Source organism: Penicillium brevicompactum, assembly GCF_028827555.1.
Source record: "Penicillium brevicompactum strain IBT 35665 chromosome Unknown utg000002l_segment0_segment0, whole genome shotgun sequence".
Lineage (NCBI taxonomy): Eukaryota > Fungi > Ascomycota > Eurotiomycetes > Eurotiales > Aspergillaceae > Penicillium > Penicillium brevicompactum.
This window is the reverse complement of record NW_026623205.1, coordinates 1,608,716-1,635,859: the sequence shown is the minus strand read 5'-3', so window position 1 is coordinate 1,635,859 and position 27,144 is coordinate 1,608,716. Positions and strand designations below refer to the sequence as shown.

The window sequence follows — 27,144 nt, the reverse complement described above, 5'->3', positions numbered from 1 at the left end:
TGGAAGTGAATACGACATTTTTCCGCATTCGGGAAATCGAATGAAGGTTCCGAATTTCCTTTCGGGTCATTCAAGAGGCAACTGAAATTGGAAATCTTCTGGAGCAATGGCCTGGAGCCTGAGCCCCTATTCGGGCGCGAAAAAAAGACCGTGCGTCGATATGTGACCATCAAAAAAATACGACCAACTTCGTCATGTCTACTCAGTCGGTCACAGAAAGTGGAAAATCAACTATTATCCCGATATTTATCCACGGGAGCGAAGGGGTAGCTTGCAGTTAGAAGTACCATCAGCTGCGAGCCATGTTCCCGATGTGCCGGATGAGGGACTGCGTCGGCCCGAGATCACTAAACATGGGAACGACCGACATGACCGCAATAAATTGGAGCATCTGTCCTCAGATTTCCCACCTCATTTCAAGTGGTATTGCTATATCTTGATACCTAAAACCCCGTCTTAGAAGACTTATAATGAGCAGAGAAGCCGGGGCGATTGTAGAGAAGAGAAGTGGTGGATCGGCTTCCCAAAACAGTAAAGAGGCTGCCTTTCAAGCGTTGCTGAACTGCTCACTCATCACGTATAGCGCCTATTGATTTTGCTTCATAAGTGCCTGGTTAGCGTCTTTCCTTTTTACCACTTAGTCGCTACCTGGAAGATACCAATATTCGAAATTTGGGTGATACGTCATGTGGCTGTACAGACACCATAAATTCGATATAACCACAATCTAGCAAATCGTCTTATGTACAATCCGTGACATAAAGACAGACTAATCATCGCCAAAAATATGTATCAGTGAGAAGTAAAATCCATATGTACCGCTTTTGCCTAATTAGCCAAATCATAAATTCGTCGTAGGCTCTGGTGCCTGCTCTATATCCAATTCTCCCTTGTTTTTGTTGAAAATTCCGCTGTTTATGGTGGAATCCCCGCTGGTGTATTTAACATTCTCAACAATCAAGCGTTCAGGATATGAGCCTTATTAGCCTTTTTCGACAGGCGGCCATTGCGCTTATGCCGCCATCCGGGGCCCCATCGCGCCACGACGAACAGAAGTGGAATGCTAATGATGACGATGCCAGCTAGCAGTAAGAATGTATACAGAGGAGTGAGAGCGTCGATGATATACTGGACAGCTGCAACACCGCCTGCACCGATGAGACATCTCATTAGGTTGTTGACGGCTGTTGCACTAGCGCTGGCACCGGGGTAGAGATCGATGACGAGGGCACTGTTGAGGGTGAAGATGGCGGTGGAACCGTACGCAATCATGAACTGCAGAGTAATGGGAACTGCGAGGTGGGTGCGAAGGGAGAGACCGTAGACCGCGACACAGATAACAAAGATTACTGTGATCCACCAGGTGTTGCGCGTGCGGGCGTATTCAATGGGGAAGCCGGGGTGCGACTTGGTGGTGATGCGGGTACCAGCGAGGAGGTTGTGCTGCTGGCAGTATTCACGCTCAGTCTTTTTGTAGTTGAAGTCCATGAGGTATCCTATGGTGTAGGAGCCGGTCATGCATCCAGCTCCATTGCCGAGGAAAGTCAAGCCGATCTCCAGAGTGTTCAGACCATACATTTCTTCAAACAAAGCCGAGGTGGAAGAAGTGACCATGGACCAGACAGTGTACACGATGCTACCGTATAACAAGGTGAGGAAGACATCAGCCTCACCCAAGAAGGTGAGTGGTTCGAAGATGGTTTTCCAGGTGACCTGGGCCTTCTTTCCAGTTGGCTGTGCGCCTTCAATGGCGTCCTTTTGTCCAGTGACGTAGTAGATCAAAGGCTTGTACACTCCGTGGAGAGGGACGGTACCATTTCCAGCGATGGGGCGGAGGGTTTCAGGGAGGAAGCAAATGATAGACATCATGCTTATTCCAGATACGATCGCCAGGCCCCAAAAGATGGCCGAAACACCAAGATATTGAGACAAGATACCGCCAAAGACGGGGCCCACTCCTTGTCCCAACATGCGGACTGGAAAATGTTAGTTTGTGACTTCCATCTGGCTAGCGGGTAGCTTACCTCCACCGAATATGCCAACGAGACTGCCTCGCTCTGCCGAGGTGGTGATATCGCCAATCACACCGGCACCAATGGATATAGTGGCAGCACTGCCGGCCGCCTGCATGGCTCGGAACACCATAAGCTCAGCATAGTTTGTAGAGACAGCCAAGGCAATGTTGGCCGCAATGTAGACGATAAATGTTCCGATAAATATCGTACGGCGGCCAAGAACATCGGAGAATGAACCCCAGAAACTAGGGGAAAGTCCCTGCATGATCATGTAGATCGTGACAGTCAAGGTGGTTAGGGAGATGGAGACGTTCAGGACCTATGCCGGGGTTAGCAGGAGGTAGTCCAGCCTATATATAAGGTCAACCCACGCGCGAGATCTGTGCAATCGCAGGGAAGTAGATGTTGGAGGACAATGGGGAGAAGATGGCGGCGAAAGAGACTATGTAGACCATCTCTAGCTTTTGTCCTCGAGAGAAGACATGATATGGCGATAGCTGTTCGGTTTGGCCCTCGAGGTTGGGTAAATATGGTGCTGGGGTTGTGGGCGTTTCGATCTCCTTCTCTGTTGTTGAGGTTACTTTGGTTGGTATTGAAGGTGCTGTGACATCGTCATCATCCTGAGTGATGAGCGTAGGTCTCTTATTGCGCGTGTGGCCGGGACCCTTGGTATCACTCAGGGTCTCAGTGGAACTGAATTGAGGCATGATGGGAAGGATATTATAGAAGGAGGTCTTTGCGTATATGCAATCAGACAATCAGGCAATCATTGAGGCCAGTAAAATGTGTCTTCATTTGGTCTAGACAGCTTTAGATGAATCGGAGGCTTTTGCAATAGAGCTGTGGCGGCCTTTTGTATCCCAACTCCAGCCCCATTCGTATGTGATAATGCTCCGATTATCGAAATTACATATAGAATATGAGGACCTGTGAAAATGACGCCGAAAATGACCACTTTTGACGCCAGAAACGGCTTCCTTTCCACCCGTAACTTTGAATGTCCAGCCGCCCCTTGACCGCCCACTGCCCTGTAACACCACTTTTCTGCACCCACCTAGTACCGTTAGTCATCCTCCGGTCCTGATGTTGACGCTCAACTTGTACAGTTGTTCCCCTCGTTTCCACTGGCGACCAAGACGACGCCGAAAATGGCTCCCCTTCGGCTGAATCTGAGTCCCCTCCCTTTTCGCCCAGTTCATTTGAGCGCCTATAAGATGCTTCGCCTTCCCTCCCTTCCGGTGTCCTCGCATCTCCCATTCTCTCATCCTCGTTGCGCACGCCTCAAGCTGACCTTTACGTCGTCGTTTCCCGTATCACGAATTTTCCACCCTGGTCTTTGTATCTGACTTCCTCCATGGCACCTACGCCTGTACATCCGGCTCAAACTGATGAGCACCAATACTGGACCGATCCCATTCTTTGCGAGGAAACTCGAGCCAGACTGGAACATTTTCGCAGTCTTGGATGGCTCCCTCCAAACTTTAAGCCAAAGACCTTAGAAGGCATCGCTGTCGTCGAACGTTATTGGCGAAAGTGAGTGCTCACTTAGTCGGGAAAAGTCTTCTGACTGAGAATAACACGGGAATAGATATTGCATTCAATCGAACGAGGACTATGTGGACTTTCTTCTTTTGGAGGATCAGACGATCTACATGAACTTTTTTGATTGGATGTTCAAAACATCACGAAAGAAACTGCTTCAGTCATATGACGAATACTGGCGACGCCTTTGTCAATACTTCGAGCTATTCGCCCGTCGCCGTGTCGGTGAGGATGCCCGTCAACAGATGCGACGAGTAAGTTATATCCTGTCTGTTCCTAAACAGAGTATGCTTACCTTAGAAAAGTTTCTCGAAGGTGTATTCCCAGCCGAGCGCAAAATTCCCCGACGAACAAAGGACAAAAATACTCTAGATGTGGATGCTTTTGGTGTGATTTACCGGCATCACTGGGTCCATTCGAGATTCTTTCGTCACGGGAGCATGATTGTTCAGTTTGCTGCAGTCCAGCTCTGGTCCGCCATTACAGGCACGCGACCTGGCGTCTTGCTTCCTCAAGACACCTCGTCGCCTGGCAATCCAGTTTTGGGCAAACGCAAACGGGATGACACCTTCCAGAGTGATCTTCCCAAGCACATTTCCTTGAAAGATCTTCCGGACTCGGTCTGCTATCGCGATATCGAACTTTTCTACCTGAAAGACCTTCAAAGTAAACGTGATGTCCTCTGTGCCATCATCGAGTTTCGCAATCTCAAGGGTCGACCGGAAGGCGCTGATGGGTAAGCTGAAATTTTGATTCGAATTTCTCATGAACCAACTTCGATACTGATCCTTGCCAACAGAACCAAATTCTTCATGCACGGCGATTATCAACTGGCATATTGCCCGATAACTCAGATCATTGCGTTCGCTTTCCGCGATAGAGCTTTTGCCAATGCCGACCTCACACCAGAGCTCATTTGGAGGCTACGAGTTCCAAGAGGCAATTCATCTCTTCCCCTCCGGTGGAAGCCCGAGGTTCTTAATGTGCCTCTCCTTCGACGTCTTGAACGCACTCCATACGGCTACAGACTCGATGGGTCTTTGCCAATGACCTATGATTCAAGTCGACAGGCGCTCAAGGAGTTGGGTCGAGATGCTAGATTTGAAGACGATATTGGGCATTACAATTACCGCCGCTGGACGGCAAATGAAGTCAACAGTATGTCACTTGCTAAACGCGATATGATGGATTCATTTTCGCTATGATAGATGAGATCACTCGCAACGGAGCTGACTATCTATTCGCAGAAAATTTTACCAGCCAGGAGCGACAAAGGGTGCTCGGGCAGTCTGGTGACGCGGTGTTTGAAAAACATTACCAATCACAATTTATTGCGCGCGACCTTCAGCATGTCGTTCTTCTTCGGCCCTCCCAAGAAGGTCTAGTACGCTTCGCTGGGAGCATGCTTAGGAAGAGAGATTTATCGGCACCATCTGATCTTACCGAAGCTCATAAACGTGCTATTTGCCAAAACCCTGAAATTCTGCAACTGAGACGCGAGAAAAGAGAGCTTATGGCGGAGATGCGGTCCGTGGCTGGCACAATCAAGAACGCCCGTGACACCTTTCCACACCTCTTCCAAAGACATGAGACTGTCAAAAAAGACCTGGCCAAACTTCGGAAAGCATTGGCGATCGAAACTCGCGAGACAGCCAGAAAGGACTATTTTAATAATGCTCCCGTGCTTGAAGTTGACCGACAGATCAAGCAAATGCTTCTCGGCGAATCTGATGTTGAGGAACGCGATGCTGATAGTTCCGCTGAAGAGGACTGGGAGCTCCCTATCCCGGACTACGTATTTCCTGAACGAGCTCGGCTTGTGGAGAACTTTTACGGTCCTGACGCAGAAGACTTCCATGAGGACAAATTACTTACTCGACGCATCCAGGTTACCAAAGACATGGTTGCACTTCTACTGCTTTGCGAGCCGAGCAGGCGAGGCAACCGTGTTAATTGGGATCTCGATGAAGAGGAAAACATACATACTGAACAGCCCGAGCAACTGGCGTCTGATGATGATACACAAATATGTCCAACAGACGTTTGCATCATCTGCTTTGGTGAATCTCGTCGCTCGGCGTCAAACCCTCCTCCGCATAAATTTCCTTCCAAGCGACCGGACTCACTTCGTCGTCATCTCATCGACTCTCATCTGCTTCATGCACACGACGGGATCAGCTGCAACTGGGAAGCATGCCGCACTCTTCCCAAGTTTGCCAAAATCACCGAATTTTTGGCCCATGCTAATAAAGAACACGAATATGATATCAAAATTAAACTATGTCATCTCTCCGAAAGGCCACGGGCTAGCCACCGTGACGGTTCTTCCAGAGAAACATCTACGGAATCAGAGAATCGGCAAGGCACTGAAACTCCCGCCTCCTCTGTCGATTTTGATATGACAAATATTGATCCTCGATTGATGAGACCCGGCCCTATCACCGTCGTGAAGCCATCAGCCTGCCCGTCAAACACTGACATTTCCGCCTCCCCTCCTGGATGCCCAGTGACGACCACTGACTCAAATTCGGCGGAGATTTCTGCACGGCGAGTGACAAGGGGAACAGCAAAGGCGGCAAATATAGAGCCTGGTCCTAAGCTGGAATCTTCATCACAGCATGCGACGCGCTCGTCTCGAAAAATTCGGCGCCCAGAAGAGCAGCCTGGGAGGCAGCAGAAGGGTAAAGGACGGCCAGGCAAATCGAAAGCCTCTAGTGTTAGATACACGCCACGTCGGTCAAAGCGATTACGAACCCAGTGATTTGTGGCCTTGGGGATGATTCTTTTTGTTCGTATATTTGGACGCAGTTCAATAGATTTATTGTAGACCTTATCTCGGAAGAATTTCTGGCTTAGCAATGATACTAGTTCCAGACTATCGTTTACTTTGAATGGCTACGAACAGTAACTTGCATTCTGATGGCGTTCAAAGATAAAAAATTACGGAATGATAATAAGGCAATTGCGTCGAGTCGGGCTAGGTAGTAAAAATGGCTTAGGCCCTTCTATGAAGCTTTCCTTTGCCCACTCTGGATATCCTACCTTGGGGTGCTTCGAGGCCCCTATAGATCTAGAAAAACCGTCTCCTGGCCTGTGCGGTTCGCTGTCCAAGCGAGACGCACATCGAGTGCCACGAAGCCAACCATGTAATAGATCTGTGTAATAATGTCCAGACGGGTCCCAAGCCTGGAGACGTTAGTCCGTGGTTGGAGAGCTGCGACCACAAGGCCTCGGTTCTAGGCCCCGTGATCCAGCACAGTTAACGTAAGGCCAAGCACTGACGGCTGTGGACGCAGGACCCACATCGGACGGGTGATATCTGGTCCCAGGTTCCATGCTCCCAGGCATGCTATTGATTGCTCCCAGAATAGTAACCAAAGCTCCTAGGGTACCACCTCACGTTCCCCGGAGCAGTACAGTTCACTCCCAGGAGCTGTAGATCCTCTGGAAACTATGATTTTGACTCCTAGAAGCGACTCAGAGCGTGTCTGGGAACCTGTGAGGGTCTCACGTATCCGTAGATGAGTGATCAATATTAAAGAAAGCTATAGTCGACTCTAGATACAAGACGTAGCGCGAGGAAGCAAAAGGAACGGGCTTCCTCGCGTTCAGGGGAACCCATATGCACCATGTGGGTCCCGCAGATCATTTCTCCAAACATCCTGTATACTTCAGGTAGATCCCTGACATTACCCCCCTCCTAAACAACTAGGAGCTCCTGCGACGCCATAGCTCAGTAGGCGAAGGTCGATCTGGGTTCTGGTTGTGGAACTCGTACAAAAGTTCGCCACTCCCTGGGACCAGGTCCTGTTGGGGTCGCCACGAAGGAGAGTAGCCTTTCCATCTCACGTAGTACTCCAGTCTTCTCTTTCCATGTCGATTCTTGGTGATGCGTGAATCCAGTATCTTTTCAATCATCCACTCTCTTCTCTCGGTGTTATCTTTATTCAATCTGATTCGGGGTTGAGTAGATTCGTTCTGGCTAGGGAGGGGATCCGAAGCTGCTGGGCGGAGCAAGCTCGTGTGGAACACGTCGTGAATTCTCATCGCTGGGGGAAGCTCCAAACGGTACGTGACTGGGCCCATGACTTCTGCAATTCGAAACGGTCCAATGAACTTCTCCGAGAGTTTCCTGGCTGGTCTTTCTATACTCAAATTCTTTGTCTCGAGCCACACTTCGTCTCCCTCACGATAGTGTGGTGCTGGCATTCGGTTCTCATTTGCGTACTCGGCGTGTTGCGCTTGGGCCATGGTCATCTCCAAACGTAGTATTTCTGTCAATCTTGCCATTTCGTTGGCGAAGGCGTCCGCGGTGCTGATATCTATCTGTTGCTTCGCGGGTAGTTTTCGTGTTCCTTGGGGCGGCTCATGTCCCATTCGGGGATGTTGTCCGTATACGGCGTAGAAAGGTGTCACTCCTGTTGTCGCTGACTGATGATTATTGATCGCAAATTCTGCAAGAGGTAACCAGTTGACCCAATCGTCCTGCGAATAGTTGACGTAAGCCCGGAGGTACTGCTCTAGCCCCTGATTGGAGTTTTCCGATTGACCGTCTGATTCTGGGTGGTAGGCTGTCGAGAGCCTAGTCGAGATTCCTAATCGCTGGCAAAGCCGCTGCCAAAGGCGGGAGGTGAACTGTGTCCCTCTATCTGATACAATCGTCGTTGGTAGTCCGTGGTGCTTCCATACATGGTGCAAGAACAACTGTGCCGTGTGCTTTGCATTCGTAGATCCACATGCAATGAAGTGTCGTTGTTTCGAAAGTCGGTCGGTCACGACCATGATGTTCTTGCAGAACTGGCCTGTCGTTTCGTTTTTACTTCTTGGTAGCTCGACAATGAAGTCGACTGCTATGTCTTCCCACCTGCCATTCGGCGTACCCAGAGGTTGCAAAAGCCCCTGGTATGGCAGCCGTGACGCTTTGGATCGCGAGCAGGTGTGGCAATTGCGTACATATCGTTTAACGGCTTGGCCCATCTTGGGCCAGTAGTAATTTCGTGAAAGTAGTTCGTGGGTTTTGGCTCTTCCTGGATGCCCCGCGGCGGCATTGTCGTGGCATGATCGTAGAAGACGGAGGCGTAGTTCATCATCGTCCGGCACAAACATTCGATCTTTCACAAACAGTCTTCCATCTCTTTCTACCATCTCGTTGATGGGGATCTTGAGTCGAGCCAGCTCCGTCGGGAGCTGGCGGTCGTGCTTGTCCATAATCTCTCGTATCTTTGCAGGTATTGGATCTTTTTTATAAGCAGCGGTGATCAAATCATCGAGGGGTTGCTGCGTATCATCGTGGTTTTCGTGTAACGTGTTCTGCTTCAAGGCAAGCGGGTGCATTCCGGGTGAGATGTTCTGCGGCTTGATCACTGTCTGGTCCTGATGTCGTAGTCTCTCGTCGTCATCCGTCTGTGGCATATCTGATGATCGTCTTGTCAAAGCATCTGGTTTCCCACCCTGTGTTCCTGGACGATAAATGAGTTTGAACTCGAACCGTGAAAGAAACTCGCTCCATCGCGCTTGTCGCCGACTGAGGCGCTTGGTTGTCATGAAATGTTGGAGGTTCTTGTGGTCGCTGATCACCTGTACAGGAGTTGCTGCACCTTCTAGCTCGGCTCGCCATTCTTCAAAAGACTGCACCACGGCCATTAGTTCTTTGTCGTAGATATCATAGTTGCATTCCGCCGGTGACAGCTTGCGGGAAAAGAATGCGACTGGGTGCAGGGTCCCATCTGGATCAGGCTGTGACAAGCAGCCTGCATTGACGTAATCTGATGAGTCGCACTCGATAGTGCTAGGCTTGTCTGGGTCAAAATGTCGTAGAATTGGTGCTGAGGTGAACGCTTCCTTGAGTTCTTCGAATGCAGTCTGGCATTTGTCATCCCATGTGAATGGGGTATCTTTCTTGGTCAATCTGGTGAGAGGGTTGGCTTTTGTGGCAAATCTTTTGATGAACCTTCGGTAGAAATTCGCAAATCCGAGAAAACTTTGGATGTCCTTGACATTTTGTGGGGTCGGCCACTCTTTGACGGCGGAGACCTTCACTGGGTCCATCTGGATGCCGTCCGTGCTCACGATGAGGCCCAAATATTTCACTTCCTGTACGTGGAATTCGCACTTTGCAATATCGGCCTGTAACCCATACTCTTTCAGGCGTTGCAATATTTGTCTCACGTGTCTCTTGTGTTCGCTCAATGAATTGCTGTAAATCAAGATGTCATCCAAATATGCTGTGCAAAAAATGTCGAGGTACTCTCGCAAGGCATCGTTCACATAGTGCTGGAAGGAAGCAGGGCCATTCGTTAGCCCGAACGGCATCACAAGATATTCGAACAATCCATATCTCGTCCGGAACGCGGTCTTCCATTCGTCTCCCTTGGCGATGCGAAGACGATTGAACGCCGCTATGATATCTAATTTGGTGTAGTACTGAGCTTTGCAGAGCCGATCCAGGGTCTCTCGGATCAATGGGATTGGGTATCGGTTCTTCACCGTGAGCGCATTGAGAGCTCGGTAGTCCACACAGAATCGTAATCCGCCTCCCGGTTTTCGAACAAACAGAACTGGAGAGGCGGCGGGTGATCGCGATGCTCGAATAAATCCTTTCCCTAAGTTTTCCTCCAGGTATTCTCGTAAGACGAGGAGCTCGTCTCGGGACATGTCGTACAGCGGGCCGAATGGCGGCTCGGTGCCTTCCTTTAGCCGTATTTTGTGGTCGTAGGCGCGGTGCGGTGGGAGCTTGTCGGCTTCTGTCTGCGAAAACACGTCGAGAAACTCATGGTATTCCGGCGGTAGTTTTTCTTTGGGTTCAATTTTGGTCTTAGGCGCCAGTGCTTTCTCGATATCTGCCATCGAGGCAGCGAAAATGGTGAATTCTTCGGATTTCTTTCTTGCTTTGTCTGTTAGGTAGAGAAAGGGGGACGCTCCAATCATGCGAATGTCGAGCGTATTCTTTTCGGTATCTTTCGTCGGTTTCTTCATTGGATCTTCTTTCGTGATTCCACAGATCACAATCCTCTTCTTCACTCCACAGTGTTCGTGACAGTGAGCAGAATCGAATGTCAACGTGTTCTTTTTCCATGAGATTGTCACATCGTGGAGCTTCAGCCAAGGGATTCCGAGCACAATCGGTTGCTGGCTCAACTTGGTCACAAAACAGGGCAGAGCCTCTCTGTGCCCCTGTATGTTCATGGGTATCCGTGTCATATGGGTGATCCGCCCCGCGACCGATTGTCTTCCGTCAACGACCTCGAGCCGTCGCGGGTGACGTAACAGTTCCAGTTTCAAATCGTGTTTTTGCGCAAAGGTTTGATCAATAAAAGCCATTCCATTTGCTCCGCTATCGACAAGAGCATCTATCTGCACACCCTTTCCGTCCTTGTGCAGAGTGCATGGCAGGATGAGGTGGTTACCATCGAGGTTCACCCTCTGCTGCCGCACAGAGCAAGCGGAGATTCTTATTGATCGTACTTCGTACTTCGTCCGTCCTAAATCGCGACTTCGGTCTAGGACATCTCTTTTCCCTCAACGACGGTGCTTTCATCGTCGATGTCGGATTCCATCGTCGCATGGTTTACCTTCGCTGTTCCGCGACCAAGGCGTGGCATCTCCTTCATCTGCGGGTTTGTGCACTCGTGGATTCGGTGTCCATGCTCACCGCACTTGTAGCATCGGCCATGCTGAGCAAGCAAGGCGCGATCTACCGGGCGCGGAACATAGCCTTCAGATCGTGTGGCGAAGGGTGTCTGTCTTGGACGTGATTTTTCGTATTGCTGATTGGTTCGGCCGGTGCCAATGACACGGCTTGGCAACCTTCTTTCGTAATCACGCATCTCGTGATCAACATCTCGATAGAAATCTACCAGGTCGTAAAAGTCTGCGGGTTTCTGCAACCCGATGACTTGTCGGGCCAACTCGTTTGAGATCGCGTTTTCGAGTAGTGGTATCATAGCATCTTCAGCATATCCAACTTCCGCAGCGCAGCGGGCGAAGTCGGCATAGAAGTCATCAAAGGTCCTTCTTCCCATACGCAGGGTGCGCAGTTCGTTGATGGCCCGTTTTCTCTTGTTCTTATCGCCGTAAATCTTTTCTAGAGCTTCCAATGCATCTTCAGCAGACCGAAAGCTGCGCGGATGGTCGGGTCGACATTGGGCTCGGATTTGTTGATAGGCGATACCGTCAGTGCGGCTGCGAATATAGGCAATTCGTTGCTCTTCATTTGGGTACTGAGCGGCGCTGTTACTCAGCTTGTCATACACCTTGTCTCTCCAGCTATCAAACGCGCCGCGATCTCCTGAAAATACAGGCGCATCAGGAAACTTTGGATTATCGAAACGTCCCGGACTGGAGTAAAGCAAGTGGGAACCGTCTCGTCGTATCGGTTCAGTCCGAGCCTCCAGGGAGACATCGCGTCGGGGAACACGACTGTTGGTGTTTCTTTCCGGAACCGGCGTCGTTTGTCTCGCCGTATTCATCAACGTATTGATTGACTGGTCTCGCTCTCGGTAAGCTCCGTCCAACTTCGAGGCCAGTTCCTCGACTCGCTTCTCTGCCAAATCTCGTTGCACCGTCATACGGTCTCTTTCACGTCGCAGTTCTCGGTTGTCTTCGCCTAAACGTATGACTTCTTCACGAATCAAATCATCGGTCACTTGGTTTGTATTCATTTTGGCTTGTTTGTCCATGGCGAGCATAACGTCCCACCAGAACTCGAAATGGTGTCGCAATCGTGCCAATTGTTGCGCTCTATCTAGAACACAGATCGCTCGAGCAGGACGTAGCGGGTGATTCGGGCTCACGTAGTCAAACGCATCAATCATCGGGGTCGTGCCCGCATTTTCGGGCAGTACTGTCCTGTCGTCTTCATTACTAGGCTGGTAATCGTCGTCGTCAGATCCGTCATCGTCGACGACGGTGGCTTCTTGTGCCATCACGGTTTCTCTTCTTGTTCTTCCTCTCCGTTCCATATCCTCAGGCCCTCGAGCGCTAAGGGCTTCGTTAGATTTGGACGTCATTGTGTCTTTGTTGTCGTCGGTTGTCTTTGTTGTCGTCGGTTGTCTTTGTTGTCGTCGGTTGTCTTTGTTGTCGTCGGTTGTCTTTGTTGTCGTCGGTTGTCTTTGTTGTCGTCGGTTGTCTTTGTTGTCGTCGGTTGTCTTTGTTGTCGTCGGTTGTCTTTGTTGTCGTCGGTTGTCTTTGTTGTCGTCGGTTGTCTTTGTTGTCGTCGGTTGTCTTTGTTGTCGTCGGTTGTCTTTGTTGTCGTCGGTTGTCTTTGTTGTCGTCGGTTGTCTTTGTTGTCGTCGGTTGTCTTTGTTGTCGTCGGTTGTCTTTGTTGTCGTCGGTTGTCTTTGTTGTCGTCGGTTACCAAGGTTGGCGCTACGTAATGTGAGGGTCTCACGTATCCGTAGATGAGTGATCAATATTAAAGAAAGCTATAGTCGACTCTAGATACAAGACGTAGCGCGAGGAAGCAAAAGGAACGGGCTTCCTCGCGTTCAGGGGAACCCATATGCACCATGTGGGTCCCGCAGATCATTTCTCCAAACATCCTGTATACTTCAGGTAGATCCCTGACAGAACCATGGTATGGATCCTGGGGTCGAATTTGATCCTAGGATCCTACTTAAGAATCTGACTCGCGAGATTGAAAGCAGGATCTGAAATGGGTCATCAAGATTAGGAATGCGAATTGAAATGCGGGCAATAAGTGTAGGCAACAGAAAAAGGGGTGGTTAAATGGGCAAAAATTTCTTGCAATGACACCGTTTGAAGAGGAATGATGTTGATGAACGATGAAATGCGACTGGTTATTTGTACATTGACCGAATATGCAAATTCAACGATGCTTCAACGATGCTTTCCATGATATCAGCAATAAACAAGAACATACTGTAGTGGCACAAGACCCATAGAAAGCTGGAAGTTCAACGGGTAAGCAAACTTGCAGCCGGTGTTTACAGGAAACCTATGTCTATGGTCGAAAAAGAATAAATGAACAGATTCATTCACTCATTTTCTTGTTAACTTGGACATCATGAAAGAAGTAGGGTGCTTATTGAATATTATCGGCCAGATAACAGTCTCCACTCCAAATCAAGCGCGTTTCCTAATACCCAGGCAACCCCCAAGTCTGATGCAGGTTTATTTCCCCTTGCCCACCAAGAAAGATGTCCTCTTGGACAAGCCCGTGGCATGCCCACTTTCTTGCCATATTTCCCAGGTCTTCGTTGGCTTATGTCAGCTACGGCTAGTTAACTATCAGTGGATCAGGGGAATCTAGGTAAGCTGCTCATCACAGTGTATGTACTTCATCTGTCGTGTTTGTGAGGTATGTGTCACGATCCGTACTGTATCCGGCCAATTGGAGATATCAATGACTCTGTATTCCCATTACTCCTATTTCTCGCTATTTAACGTAATTCACCAGTGAGCTGCGCACCACTAGTGAGCTGCGCAGTCCAGAACACATAGTAAATGGGATAAATTACAACTTAATATCTCAACAATCCTTGTCTACAGGAATCTTTCCTTAAGCCTAAATACTCTCCATGTAGTGTCCAGCACTTTACCTGAGCTTAAGGAGTTTCTCTGTCATAATTATCAAGATATATTAATATCGAGCTTTTGTGTTCGTAATTTTCGGTAAATTTGGAAATGATAATCACCTGGCCTTTCGGTGTCCTTGAAATTGATATACAGTACTAATAAGTCTTATCGATTGTTATCGGTAGGTAACTAGATAGAACAAGTGTGCGGTTGTTAAGATATAGATGTAACATATATCGCATTTACTTATGTGTTCCGGACTGCGCAGCTCACTAGTGGTGCGCAGCTCACTAGTGGTGCGCAGCTCACTGGTGAATTACGTTAACGTTATGGGTCCATTCTAGTTACATAAGCTATGCCGACGGATCATCTATAGACCCGGTTTCATGCAGTATTCGTAGGTAATTGCGACAGTATGAATAAGCCCGTAACTTAGGTGAACAACTACGTCTCAGGCAACGACAGGAGCCTGAGTGGTAGCTGGGTTAGGCATACGCTCGATTAGTCAACATACTGATAAAATGTGATTGGCTGCAAGTGCTGAACGAGAATTTCGAGCGAGGTAGCTAACGCAATAATAGCACGTGACAGAATAATAACGTCATAGACCTTTGGCCGGGGGATTCATAGGAATTGCAGATCAGGTAGAAAATCCATCGAGTACTTGGAAAGTCCTTCTGAGAACACGGGACTACCTCTTAAAATGCAATCAGGGGGCAAGGAGCCATATCCTGAAGTAGGGCCTTTCCGCACCCACCCAACCCTGGAGCAAGGGCGCTAATAATATTCCCTCAGCCATTGTCTGAAAGTGAGAAACGTCACTTGAGCAAGTACGGAAAGCGGCCGCGTGGAGGCTTACTGGGTGAAAAATCCAAGGTACTCAAAATGTGATTTATTGTGAGCGTGCTGACAATCGGAAGGAACGGACTTACTTTGACTCCGGCGACTTTGCTTTTTCCGCCGCTCATCGAGTGACCGATCTCGACGCTATTCAAACAGGCAGAGGGCATCTCCACCGGGACAATATTTCCCACCCTTCTTCCCCTATCCCGGCTGCCAGCAACGTTGACAAGAAAGCCAACGAGGATTTGCATAGGAGGGATGCAGGTCCCAAAAGAAGTCTTCTCCATAGGCAAACGAATGAAGACCCCACAGACGAGGACAATCTCTTCTCTTTCGAAGATTGAAACCAAATCGTCATAGCAATATAAATCGAAATGTATTTCAGCAGAACAGCCAAATAAGGACAATACGACAATTCCTTCATTGTGAGGTGAAAGCTTATTGTGGAAAGGAGAGCCAGTTGACCAATGATATAACCCCTGCGAGCTGTAGGTCCTCTGGAAATTCTCCAAGTATAGCCTTACGTCGATCAAAGATATTGCAAACCTCTTGATTGGATTGTGTGTTTTGCAGGGTCATGTTATGGTACTCCAAGGTGGAGAAAGGAGTGAGAAAGAACCAATCACCCATTATGTTGCCACCCTCAACAAATTAGCTCATTTGCACGGTCGCCCATAGGATCTATGGCTGTGAAGCGCATTGTTTTCTGGGGCACGACGTGAGATATGGCTTTCGCATGCTGGTGCTACCCACTGGTCCGTTTCAGTCACGGAGTTTGCGGCATTTTATTGGGAAGACCTTGCTTGACTCCCTGATGCTCCATATAGATAAAACCTTTTCCAAAGGGGGTGCTTGTAACACGTTCCGAGAAGTAACGTTCTGTTAAGATATAATCTATCTACTTGCAGGGTAGGAGGCCTATCAATAAGGTAATGAAGGTAGCACCAACCTAGACTTGGCCTGGATTGACCCCCTCTTTTTGTGGTGTCTGTGTCGGCCATTGCATTCAAAAAGCAAACGAACAAATCGAACTACACAACTATGTAAATGGTCCTTGCCGCAACCTTCCCCATCGGGATAGGTGCAACAGCCCATCTGGTATATGCCTTACGCGTAAGGACAGGACAGCTTCAGGGAATACTGGTATCTGCCCCTGAATTTTCGAATCATATCCCTAGGCGTCTCTCCAAATAGTTTATTCTGAGCATGGGACTGTTCTCGATGCGCCAACACACTGACCGCAGGAATGAATGGCGCCGGATGACATAAAATTGAAGCCGATGGGGGCTGCATGATATTCCAGGCTGAGCAATATCCCAATCATGTGCGACATCGGTCGGATGTGGTGAGGAGCCGGATTTTCGTAGAAATCGAGGCTCGACTCAACACAATGAGGTGAACTTTTCGGGTGTGTTCAGGATACTGGTGAGCGTCCATGAATAAGAGTAACTCTGTTAAATGAACTCGTGTTGGTTGCCTTCGAGTCAACTGTTGAACAATTAAACCAGAAATGGTAAAGGTTGGCACACATAATGTTGATCATACTGTAAAAGTGGTGATGAAAAGCACTAAAGGATGGCCGGTGAGAAAAAGATGGCGCCTCTCGAACAAAAGTACGGTGGTCAATTATTGCCGTTGCCAGAATAAAACGTTGATGATTACACCACCCTTCCCTCGCCCCGCACACATCACGTGTATCCCCTAAAACATCAAGTCACGCCCAAAGTTAGTTGCGTGAAACGTTTAGGCCTCTGTGGTCGGTTGATTTTCTGCCACATATTCCAAGTCAGCTATTTAGTTAACTAAAAACGACACTTTCTACGATAACTACGATAACTGTACTGCAGCATGAATGAGGATAAAATAATAGAGTGCCAGGAGCTGTCAACGAGTGTTAAAAGGCCAATCAATGCTGGTGAAAGCATGAAGGCCAACAGGCAAGAGAAAATTCACAGCGCGTGATTAAACTATTGATTGTCTCTCAGCGATCCGACTACAAAATAGTCGAAAAGAATAACAAACCGATTAATACCTCTTCTTTTTCAACGCAGTGAAAGAAATAGGGTGTTTATTGAGTACGATTGGCTAGGAGACACTCCCCAATTCACACTCCCTAATTGCTTTTCGAATGTTGTCTCGGTCGTGCCATTTGTGGTCACAGCAGGCAACTTTAAGTGGGAGGGTGAATAACTTAAACCGGTCCGACCGATGTCCACTTCGCCACCGACAGCTCATCTTACCATCAACGTGTCTCAAGTCACTCATCACTTTTGCACTCTACTTAAATTCTATTCATCAGAAGCATACAAGGGCACAGCTCACGTTCTAGCTCCGTGCTTTGTTCGACATAATCGCCAGCAATGCTTATCAATGGTGAGAAGTGGGCTTGTGACGCCTGTATCCGTGGCCACCGTGCTGCCAGTTGTTCCCATTCCGGTCCGTCAGTACTGAGATACTGATTTGGTGCCCTGCTGATTGATTCCCTAGAGCGTCCCTTGACCCTTATCAGTAAAAAAGGGCGACCAGTCTCTCAGTGCACTCACTGTCGTAGTCTACGCGAATCACGATCAGCACATGTCAAGTGCGGATGTGGCAATAATAACAGAGCAAAGAATGACTGCAAGACTCGTGAGTATATTAGTATTTGGTATGCTTGGCTGGTTCCTTGCTAACTAAATTAATGCACAGAAAATTATTATCCACAATGTAATTGCGTTCGTGGGGAGCGTTGTGTCTGTGCGTTGAAGAAAGAGCCGTCCCTAGAACTCGATTCGGGGCTTTCTCCGCCGCATCCCCTTGTCCACGAACACAGAAAGAGCACGTTATCCGAGTCAGAGAGCGCAGTAGCTGCCCTCCACGAAGATCGTTGCAGGTCTCCTGGACAGTTCACCTCCATACAGACAAGTCCCTCAGCAAGTATACCCAAATCCCAAACTTTGAATCAGCACAGCTGGCTCCAGTATAAGTCAGCTGAGGACAGCTTTGCCGCAAACTCAGTTATATCACCTGCCGACCTCTCATCCTTCACTGGCCTTTCTTCCGCCATGACACCTGGCTACCCCCGATACATAGAACCCGCTTCAGCACCAAGGGCTCTTGATAACTTCTCAGTTCATCGAACTGTGACAGAGAATCCTGATCTGGATATGCCGTCCTTTTCTTCTGTTGACTTCCCAATAATGACAGCCTCAAGCGGACTCGTGAACGGCATAAATTCCGAGAATCTGTATGGAGAGGACATATTTTCCTCCACTTATACGCAGCTCTCACCAGGCCGCACAGGAGCAGACGCCTATACTGCTGATTGGGAGGGGTCCCATCCAGATGTGTTTGGTACTGGCAATGCTCAAATTCCGCACGGCTTCACTCCTTACGCTTTGCGCTTTCCCTCGCCATTATTATTCAACGGTACTGGCGAGGTGAAGGAACTTGAAGCATCTTCAAACCATGGAAATGAAGGAGCTAGTCAACCATACGCACCTCGAATACGTGATCCCTCCACGTCAGCTGCACCGTACTAGTTGCATCCAGAGACACGGAAGATCATCCTTTCAATAGTCCGGAGGGCAGTTACTTTCGGGTACTTGCAATAAAGACTATGAGACCACGCAAGCATTCGTCAGACCACCTGTTAAATAATTCGTCCCAGACCATGAGAATATAATGTCCACCATCTTCAACAGCGTGCCCTTTTATGCGATTGAGCAGTCATTATGACCAAGTTTCAAGCTTAGTTAATCTCTTCAGGTCATGCATTGGTCATATCTGCGCCGCACATCTTGCTATACTCTTGCAACGTTCTTTTCTAGATTCGTCATGCGTCGGTCTCTCCTCTCTCGAAGTGGCTTTCTCTCCACCATCAAAGGCTTTGGTCGTACGCCGGACGTTTTGGCCATTGTAAAGGTAGAAAGGAATGAAATACTCAGATGAGTTAGGAGTAGGTGATGGGATCAGTGCTATATATTTATAGGTAGTGAATGAAGTTCAGAATGGTAAAAAGAGGAAATGTGCCTTTTGATCTTCAGTGGACCACGGTTTTCGCCTAAATGACCACGATTTTGGCTTCGCAAACGTGTCAGGGATGAACTACCATTTCCTCTCTATCGTTGAGGGCTTTACAATAATATTCAAGCTGTCTCCGAGAACATACCAGATTGTGAGCCGAAGGTGCGAATAGGGTGAGTAAAGTAATAGAGTAGCAGGTACTACCGTAACACTGCCTTTGGAAGGCGTTAGCATCGGGTTCTGCCAGTTTCAGAATTTCATCAATGTCGATGGACTTCAGATTGCTCGGTGCTAGAGGTAGCGCGTGCGCCGATCACCGTCGGAAAAAGGATTGATTTGATTCAGATCTGATTCGGACTCGTCACTACGGCTGGCAAATCCGTAGGCGTCGTTATGGGATGCAGCGTCAACGGTGAGGAATGGCAAAAATTGTTCTACTTCCGGTATATCGTCCGACGAGGGAGTGAGATCAGGAAAGCCGAAATAGGGGTCATCGAAGCTCGCATACGATAGATTCTGTCTATAGGATGTTGAGTAGGTCTTTGGACAGGCATGCCTCCCTTGACGCTTTCATAGAGTCCCCGCGGCTGTTCATCGTCTATGATGTTCCGACCTGGCTTTAATGCTAGCTCAATTCCGCCTGAAACCTGTGTCAACACTTCTTCAGCGTTGCTGACAATACCGGCGAATCGGATGCGAGGTTGGATGGCGCTTAATCTTGTCAACTCCGGTGCAGTCAACACTCTACGCGTTTCTCTAATGCGCACTCTATGTTTTTATATGCTGCAGACGGGCTATATGTAAAGATGCAAGAAGTAAAAGTAGGTATTACCTGGTTCTCGCATGGTTCGTCAGGCACTCACATCACTGATCTAGGTACTCGAAATCGCGATCGGCCAGAGGTATTCGGCTATGATTCGACTAGGTCAGCCTCCTGGCGGCTACTTTCTCAGATTTGCCACATACCCCCAAGGAGATATGCAACAAGTGGTTGAATCTCTTTCCTTTTGAATCAGTGGTTCCTCTTCCTGGGCCTGCTAATCAGACACACGCTTTTACGATCAGCCAGACAGGAACTGTGACAGGGTAGTGGACAGAGCTCCATATACCGAACCGAATATCCCCATTATTGAGGGTAACATATCAGATGGCTGGTACGCGAATACAACCATCCATATGCCGTCGAATTCGACAATTGACATTATCATGAGGATCTCAGATGATTCCATGGATTCGGTAAGCTCGCCTACGCCAATCCTGATCACCCCGTCTTTGGTTAGCAAAGGACTGATTCATAACGGACACAGATGGGCCACCCCATGCAGCTGCATGACCATAAATCCTGGGTTCTCAGCTCCGGAATCGGCTCGTTTCCATATAGTTCCGTTACCGACGCGCCCCCGTCGTTAATCGACCTCAAAAATCCTCTCTATCATGACAAAACAGACCTTCCGCCATCAGAATGGGTTGCCATCAGGTATAGTACTATGCTTTATTCGGCTCCACTTGAAGGAGTGTTCTCAATTGTGTTCGACAGGTACATTACATGAATGGATTGGCGCGCTTCACTTCCCGACCGTTAAAATGATATTCAGTGACGTCATTGTACAGGACTTCACAATTGTTTCTCATTTCTACTTGACCGCCAGTTTGCCACGACTAATTAAAACTGTTTTTTAAAACTCACACTGCAGGAATTGCACGAGCAGTCCTTGCTTGAGCAGGTACAGTTGCTGGGGCCATTGCATGCACAGTTAGCGCCACAAGTGCATGCCATCTTCAGTGTAGTCGTCGACTTGAGAACGTATTTGTCAGGAGACGGAAGAAGATGCGAGCGGAGCAATAATATGGTTATGTGGAAAGCCTGTATTCTTATGGGATAAGTAAACGTAAAGGTTACATCATGATGGCGGAAGCAGCTACAGTGGGCATCTGACTTGTGCGAGGCAAAATACCGCTCGCTACCTGAAGCACAGCCCCTGTTCTATGATAATTAGACTTACTGTGGCTAATAGCTAACTAGGTTTGAGTGCCCATGGAACACGGACAGAAAAGCATTGAAAGGCGCGTAAAGTACGCACAAATCCCGCAACAGTGTCATGCGGAGTACAATAGCGATCTGGAACCAGTGACATTATTAGTCTTGTTAAGAATGCTAAACGGCCACATCCCTCTCCGCATCTACACGATTTGATCGTCCGAGGCCGCTGTTATAGTTCTAACTTCTGATATTGCAACCTCACCACAGCGATGCCGTCATTTTATCCTCGGGTCCTGGATTACCAAGCTCCCGGTTATCCGTCAAATTATACAGAATTCCTGGTCCAGCTCTCCGTGATGCAGTGAAAAATATAATTCTAATGGTCGACAGATCGCTGTTAATACCCTCCTGCTATGCGGCTCCCTTATTGTTTTTGGGCTTCACTGCCTTTTGTACGGCCCTTTTGAACCTACAGAAAGCGAAGAGCTATATGCAAGATTTGTCCCAGCTACTCTCGAGTCCATTATGACAGTGATCATCCTCGACATAGACGTCGACATAGAATTTCTATTATTATTTACCGCACTACTAGCGGGAAGGATGTGGGTCTGGATAGGAGAATGGAGGGTCGACTCGCTCCGTCTAGAGCGAACTACGCGAATGCCCACCTATGTCTGCGTGCTGATTGCTGTCTTATTACCTCTAACTTTCGAGATGTTCATGTTGGGTCGCATTTTCCACGCCGCACAACGGACCACCGATGCAAAGGTTGTGGTTATGTTTGGTTTCGAGCATACAATCGTGTCGATATCGGCTATGTCAACGACGCTGTCATTTTTTTCGCTACGTGAGGAGGCATTCATGAGAAATCCCTCCGAAGAACGAAAGGACAAAAGGCGAGCGATGTTTTCTCTGAATGCAATAACAGGTAAACACAATTGCCACGTTCAATCAACTGCATCTCGAAACTTGGCTTTGCTAATAAGTTTCAGAGTGCGCAGTGCTGTTTATCAGCGTATCCTACCTTCTTGTCTGCCTTGTCTCTTATAAGCGCCCTATCATCACTAGCCATATATTTGCCACTTCCTTATCGCTCATAACGCGCTTACGTGCTTTTCTTAACTATCAATGGGCTCTTCAAGAAATTAATGAACGAAATTCCGATGCTACGGCTGGACAGATAGGTGAGGCAAATGTGTGTGTGATCTGCTATGAGCGTATGTGGCCGTGGGAGCAAGTCTACGCTGCAAAGGGGCTTAGTTCGGCCGATGAGAGACCCACCCCGGGATATATACAAGCCACGCGTCATGAACAGATGTCTCGAACGAAAAGGCTTCTTTGTGGGCATGTGTTTCATTTGGGCTGTCTCCAAATCTGGTTTGAAAGGCAGGCAATTTGCCCACTATGCCGGGGAATCATCCACGGAAACCACCGACCTTCAAGATCTTAATTATTGAGGGGACCACAATATGCTTTGAGAATATTTTAAACAGTATGCCTGTCTCAGAATCAAATGTGAACTAGAAGAACATGTGACCTGTGGAAGGGATGATGATGTAGCAGCCGATAACTACAGAGGGCTGCATTAAGTTCCGAATCAAATTCAAGAAGACAAAAAGCCCGTTAGGTGGATAGAAACAATGGATTTCGCTCTTTGAAATTAGTATTGGGATCGATTTCACACTAGTATGAACCAGCACTAGTTTCAAGTGCCAAGAAACCAATGAGCTCCTCGAACGCCGGGAGTGGTCTGCCCAATCACTAGTGACGCGCGCTCTGCAAGCTCCGCACGCCGATGCCCTGAAACGACATGGGAAAAAGGATGAAAGATAGCCGAAAAGATTATGAAACATGAAAAAGATAGAAGTGGCCAAATCCAGAAACGTAGGGAGTTCGGAAAGAAGTAACTTTATTGGATACGGCAATAAAGCCATGAGAGCGGAAAGTGTATATACTCCTAAATAGGTAAGGCAGGAATTAGTGTTATTGGATGGACAGAGCAGCAATCGGAAGAGAGTACGGGAACAAAGAGTAACGCTAAGCTAGTAGACTATGGATCCTTCTCAAGAGAGCGAAGTTTCTCAGTGTCAGAGACAACCAATGAAAACCATGCGATCCTAATAGTATCTCATTATCTCATTATTGATGATTTGCACGTGACCCAGGCAGTTTCGTGACTCTCGGTGGCACCTCTGTATGAACAGCCACTCAAGTAGTTTGACTATTGCCGGGGTCATAACAGCCAATCCAGGTTGCCCAACTACGCCTTTCAGGTTTTCTTTCATGACTTTAGCAAGGACCCCTTCAAGTGCGCATTAAAAACCAAGGTCCAAGTTCCACAGTCCAAAGCCAAAGCAAAATTAAAAAAAAAAGGTCTGTTTTCGAGGAACTCAATCATCCGATCTGAAACCGACCAGTGGCAGTCGAGCCTTCATCAAAAGACTGCTGGATACGACACTGACACTGCTCAATGCCATCGCGAGGCTGGACCAGACTGGATCCAACCGGACATGGCTGCCGTTGCTGACGATTGGGTAAAACACTCCCGCAGCGACTGGCACGGCAATGCAGTTGTAAACCAGCGCCCAGACGAAGTTAAACTTGATCCGGCGGAAAACGACGCGGCTTAGATCGATGAGCGTCAGGAGAGAGGAAAGACGAGAAGACACGAGGACAAATTCTGCAGCCGAGATCGCAATGTCCGACCCTGAACCAATGGCAATGCCGACGTCGGCCGCGGTTAGCGCAGGCGAATCGTTAATCCCATCACCAACCATCGCGACAAGTGCCCGGGCGGAGCCTGTTTCCTTCTGTAGGGTGTTCTGGAGATATCGAATCTTTTCTGCCTTTTGCTCGGGCAGAATACCGGCAAGGATGTTCTCTGGCGGGATTCCGACCATGCTGCCCACCGCATGCGCAGTCGTCGGGTTATCTCCTGATATCATCCACACCGCGATACCCCGATCCTGGATAGCCTTGATGGTCTCCTTGGCCTCGATCCGGATGGGGTCGGCTACTGCCAACATGATGGAGAGCTTCCAGGGGACTGTTTCGGTGGCTGATTGCTCCGGGCGAATTCTGTGCCCTACCAGGACCACAGAATTGGCCTGGCGCTTCCAGGCGCTCAATTTTTCGGCACTGACCGGAGGGATGACGATTCCGTGATCTTGCATCAAGGCCTCATTGCCCACGATGACTTCCAGGACAGATGAGACCCGATTGCGAGCGCCGAATGAGCCTTTCATACCCTTTCCTGGTACTTCATCCACCATAACCGCTTTGAGGACCGGTGCTAGCTTGGAGGCGGCAAAAATCACAACCGCCTTAGCAATCGGGTGATTGCTGTTCTGTTCGAGCTCCATAACGGCGCCCCAAAGATCATCGACGCCTGCGCTATGTGTTACCTCATGATCAGTGATAGAAGGTTCGCCGCCCTTGGTAATAGTGCCGGTTTTATCAAAGACGATGCAGTCAAGCTGGCTGGCCTCTTGGAAGGCTTCACCCCCACCTTTGACGAGGATCCCATGCTGAGCCGCGAGACCACCACCGACAAAAAGGGCCGTCGGCGCTGCGAGTCCGATACCACAGGGGCACGCGACAACAAAAACTGAGATGGCGAATTGCAACGACCAGAAACTCCAGCCTCCCGGAGTGTCGGCCTTCCAGGAGTCGGGCAACCGGCTGGAGACACCAAGGCCCAGCCAAATTACCCAGTCCAACACCGCGATGAGGGTGATGACGGGAACAAAAAACCCCGTAATCAAGTCTGCCGTGCGCTCGATTGGCGCTCGACGGACCTGCCCCTGGCGAACGGTGTTGATGATCTGATCCAACATCGAGTCGCCTGAAAGATGGGTGACACGGACCAAGACCGGGTTTGCCTGGTTGACTGTTCCCGAAAAAACTTCGTCTCCAATGGACTTGGAGACCGGTCTTGATTCCCCAGTCAGACTCGACTCGTCAAACTGTGACTCTCCGTCGATCACCGTTCCGTCATACGGAGGTGAGGCACCGTTCGCCACCCGCACCACATCTCCGAACTCCAGTTGGTCGATTGGAACTGTGCTGGAATCCGCAGAGGCGGAGAGGCTACCCGCTCCGGCCGTGTCCACAAGTGTGGCCTCTCTCGGGCGCAGCTTGCCCAGGAGGCTAACTGCATTTCCCGCTTTGGCTTTGCTGTAGGCCTCGAGCAACCGGCCGATCAGTAGGAACATGGTCAAAAAGACAACCGCATCGAAGTACGAGCCGGTATGAGAAGCTTTGGGGCTACCGTGTGGCTGCGAGGCATTGATGGCCAGGATAGCGATGGAGGAGAAGTAGGCGATGCTAGTGCCCAGTGACATAAGCATATCCATACTTCCAAAGCGATAGAATCTACGCAAGATAGGAGTTTTGCTTCCGGGTCGCCAGAGCGCCTTGAGCTCGGTGAGCATGCGGCGGTGGAAAATGTCTGCAGCGAAGAAATAGACAGGACTCGACGTGATGAAGAGCGCCCACTCAGAGCGTGATGCTTCACCTGACCACATAGGCTCCTCGAGGTAAATCCGACCGGGATTGTCGTTGTGGACCAGGGACATATACACCACACCGATGATAAAAGTCGGGATGGCAGCTAGCACGGCCAAAATCAACCGGCGAGCGATATGCCATTGATGCCGGCGATGCATCGCCTGAGAGCGTTCCTCAAGGCTCGGAGGGTGGTACACTGAAACGGTAAAGGCTTTATCGATATCGGCAATCGTGCTCATGATATGTCGGATGGTAAATTTTGGCGCCTCAGGCAGATAGCTCACAGTAATCTTGGGCTGTGTCTTGCTAGGAGGTGCGGTCACTTTTAATCTGTCCGAGTAGACGGCGAGGGCATCGAGAATCCGCTGTGGACACTGTGGACAGTGCATCCCCTCCACCTGGATGGTCACCGACCGCTTCGAGCTGGGTTGACTAGATGGGGCTCTGCTCTCGACGTCGCCGAGGGTGGCCGTGTAACCAAGGCTGTTGATAATGCCAGGAATTTCGTCCAGGTGGTCCTTTCCTTGGAACTCCACCATCGCACTAGCGGAGATGAGGTTCACATCCACTGTGGTGATCCACCCGTACTGTTTCAGCGTGTCGGTCACTTTCCCGACGCAGGAGCTACAGGTCATGCCTTGGATGACGTACGAAGCTCGCCACGTATCTTCCGGTCCGGATGCACTCGGTGGCTGCTGGAGTCGGATCTCCTCACATTCGATCAACTCCGTGGTATAACCCGTTTCCCTAACCGTCTCGAGCAACTCGTCTATGTGCGACTTATCCAGGAGCATGATAACGGCACTGCTCGTCAAGAGATTGACGTCGGCCGATTGTACCCACGGTCGAGTTTGCAAGACCCCGGTGATCTTGCTCACACAGGAGCTGCATGACATCCCACTGACGGACAATGTGACTCGCGCCCGAGTGTCGATGAGGTGGTCATCCATAACAGACACGAGCGCTTCTTCTTTTGTCTGACGGATGTGTCGACCGAGCCGATCTTTTTTGTCGGCGACTGCTTCCTTGTGAACGGTAGAGGACGTCTTCGACGACAGCATATCGAGCTGTGCGGAACATGCGTCGCATTTTGAGAGGTGCAATTCGGACTGAGCAAGGACGTCGTGTTCGAGCTCGCCACGGGAGCTTCTTCTTGGAGCTTCTGCGGCGTTGGCCTCGATATCACCCTCGCTGGCATCGGGAATAACACTGTCAACCTCGAAGGCAACATCCTCTAGAGCGCGTACGATGCGGTCGGCGCTAAGCGTAACGGAGTGCACGATTTCGATCTCATGTCGAAGAATAGATGTCGAAATGGAAAAAGGAGGCGGCTTTAGAGCCGAAAGAGTCTCCTCGACGTTTGTCACGCACGACGGGCAGTGCAAATTGTTGACTAAGATGGTGGTCAGCCTCGACTGAGGCAGCGACAACTTATCACTCGGAGCCATCTCCGGCGGATAGACGAGAGGGTGAGAGACCAAAGATCCATAAGGTGGTTTTCCGATCTGCGGAGAACAGCTAGCTTTTATAGATCTCGAGCCTTGGTTCAGGATTGGACAGGGTGACTGATTTCGAACGTTCTAGGGTCTGCAAATGTATTACAACTTCCACCACGCTACCGCACTAATCGCGCATGTCCGCCTGCCAGAGATGACAGATGCTGATTCGAGATCCATGAAGAACTGGATGCGTTATTTGTGCGGCGTTATTTGT

The 27,144-nt window shown here is 49.2% G+C and overlaps 6 protein-coding genes across 6 annotated transcripts; 3 read left to right on the top strand and 3 right to left on the bottom strand.

The window, feature by feature from the left end:
• Nucleotides 1-957: 957 nt before the first annotated feature.
• Nucleotides 958-2,722, bottom strand: N7506_003310 (uncharacterized protein; the record flags this gene model as incomplete). Its single annotated transcript, XM_056952605.1, has 3 exons — nucleotides 958-1,976; nucleotides 2,025-2,334; nucleotides 2,387-2,722. 3 exons carry the CDS (start codon nucleotides 2,720-2,722, stop codon nucleotides 958-960), a joined length of 1,665 nt encoding a protein of 554 aa, XP_056814297.1.
• A 647-nt stretch (nucleotides 2,723-3,369) lies between these two features.
• N7506_003309 (uncharacterized protein) lies at nucleotides 3,370-6,318 on the top strand (the record flags this gene model as incomplete). The annotated part of the gene is made up of 5 exons (XM_056952604.1): nucleotides 3,370-3,548; nucleotides 3,604-3,811; nucleotides 3,863-4,293; nucleotides 4,357-4,715; nucleotides 4,805-6,318. 5 exons carry the CDS (start codon nucleotides 3,370-3,372, stop codon nucleotides 6,316-6,318), a joined length of 2,691 nt encoding a protein of 896 aa, XP_056814296.1.
• Nucleotides 6,319-11,056: 4,738 nt separating this feature from the next.
• Nucleotides 11,057-13,130, bottom strand: N7506_003308 (zinc finger CCHC domain-containing protein; the record flags this gene model as incomplete). The annotated part of the gene is made up of 2 exons (XM_056952603.1): nucleotides 11,057-12,923; nucleotides 13,105-13,130. The coding sequence occupies 2 exons, from the start codon at nucleotides 13,128-13,130 to the stop codon at nucleotides 11,057-11,059; spliced, it is 1,893 nt and encodes a 630-aa protein (XP_056814295.1).
• A 1,666-nt stretch (nucleotides 13,131-14,796) lies between these two features.
• On the top strand, nucleotides 14,797-15,280 carry N7506_003307 (uncharacterized protein; the record flags this gene model as incomplete). The annotated part of the gene is made up of 3 exons (XM_056952602.1): nucleotides 14,797-14,829; nucleotides 14,889-14,969; nucleotides 15,014-15,280. 3 exons carry the CDS (start codon nucleotides 14,797-14,799, stop codon nucleotides 15,278-15,280), a joined length of 381 nt encoding a protein of 126 aa, XP_056814294.1.
• A 2,700-nt stretch (nucleotides 15,281-17,980) lies between these two features.
• On the top strand, nucleotides 17,981-18,457 carry N7506_003306 (uncharacterized protein; the record flags this gene model as incomplete). The annotated part of the gene is made up of 1 exon (XM_056952601.1): nucleotides 17,981-18,457. The coding sequence occupies one exon, from the start codon at nucleotides 17,981-17,983 to the stop codon at nucleotides 18,455-18,457; it is 477 nt and encodes a 158-aa protein (XP_056814293.1).
• A 4,855-nt stretch (nucleotides 18,458-23,312) lies between these two features.
• Nucleotides 23,313-26,879, bottom strand: N7506_003305 (heavy metal translocating P-type ATPase; the record flags this gene model as incomplete). Its single annotated transcript, XM_056952600.1, has 1 exon — nucleotides 23,313-26,879. One exon carries the CDS (start codon nucleotides 26,877-26,879, stop codon nucleotides 23,313-23,315), a length of 3,567 nt encoding a protein of 1,188 aa, XP_056814292.1.
• Between the last annotated feature and the right edge of the window lie 265 nt (nucleotides 26,880-27,144).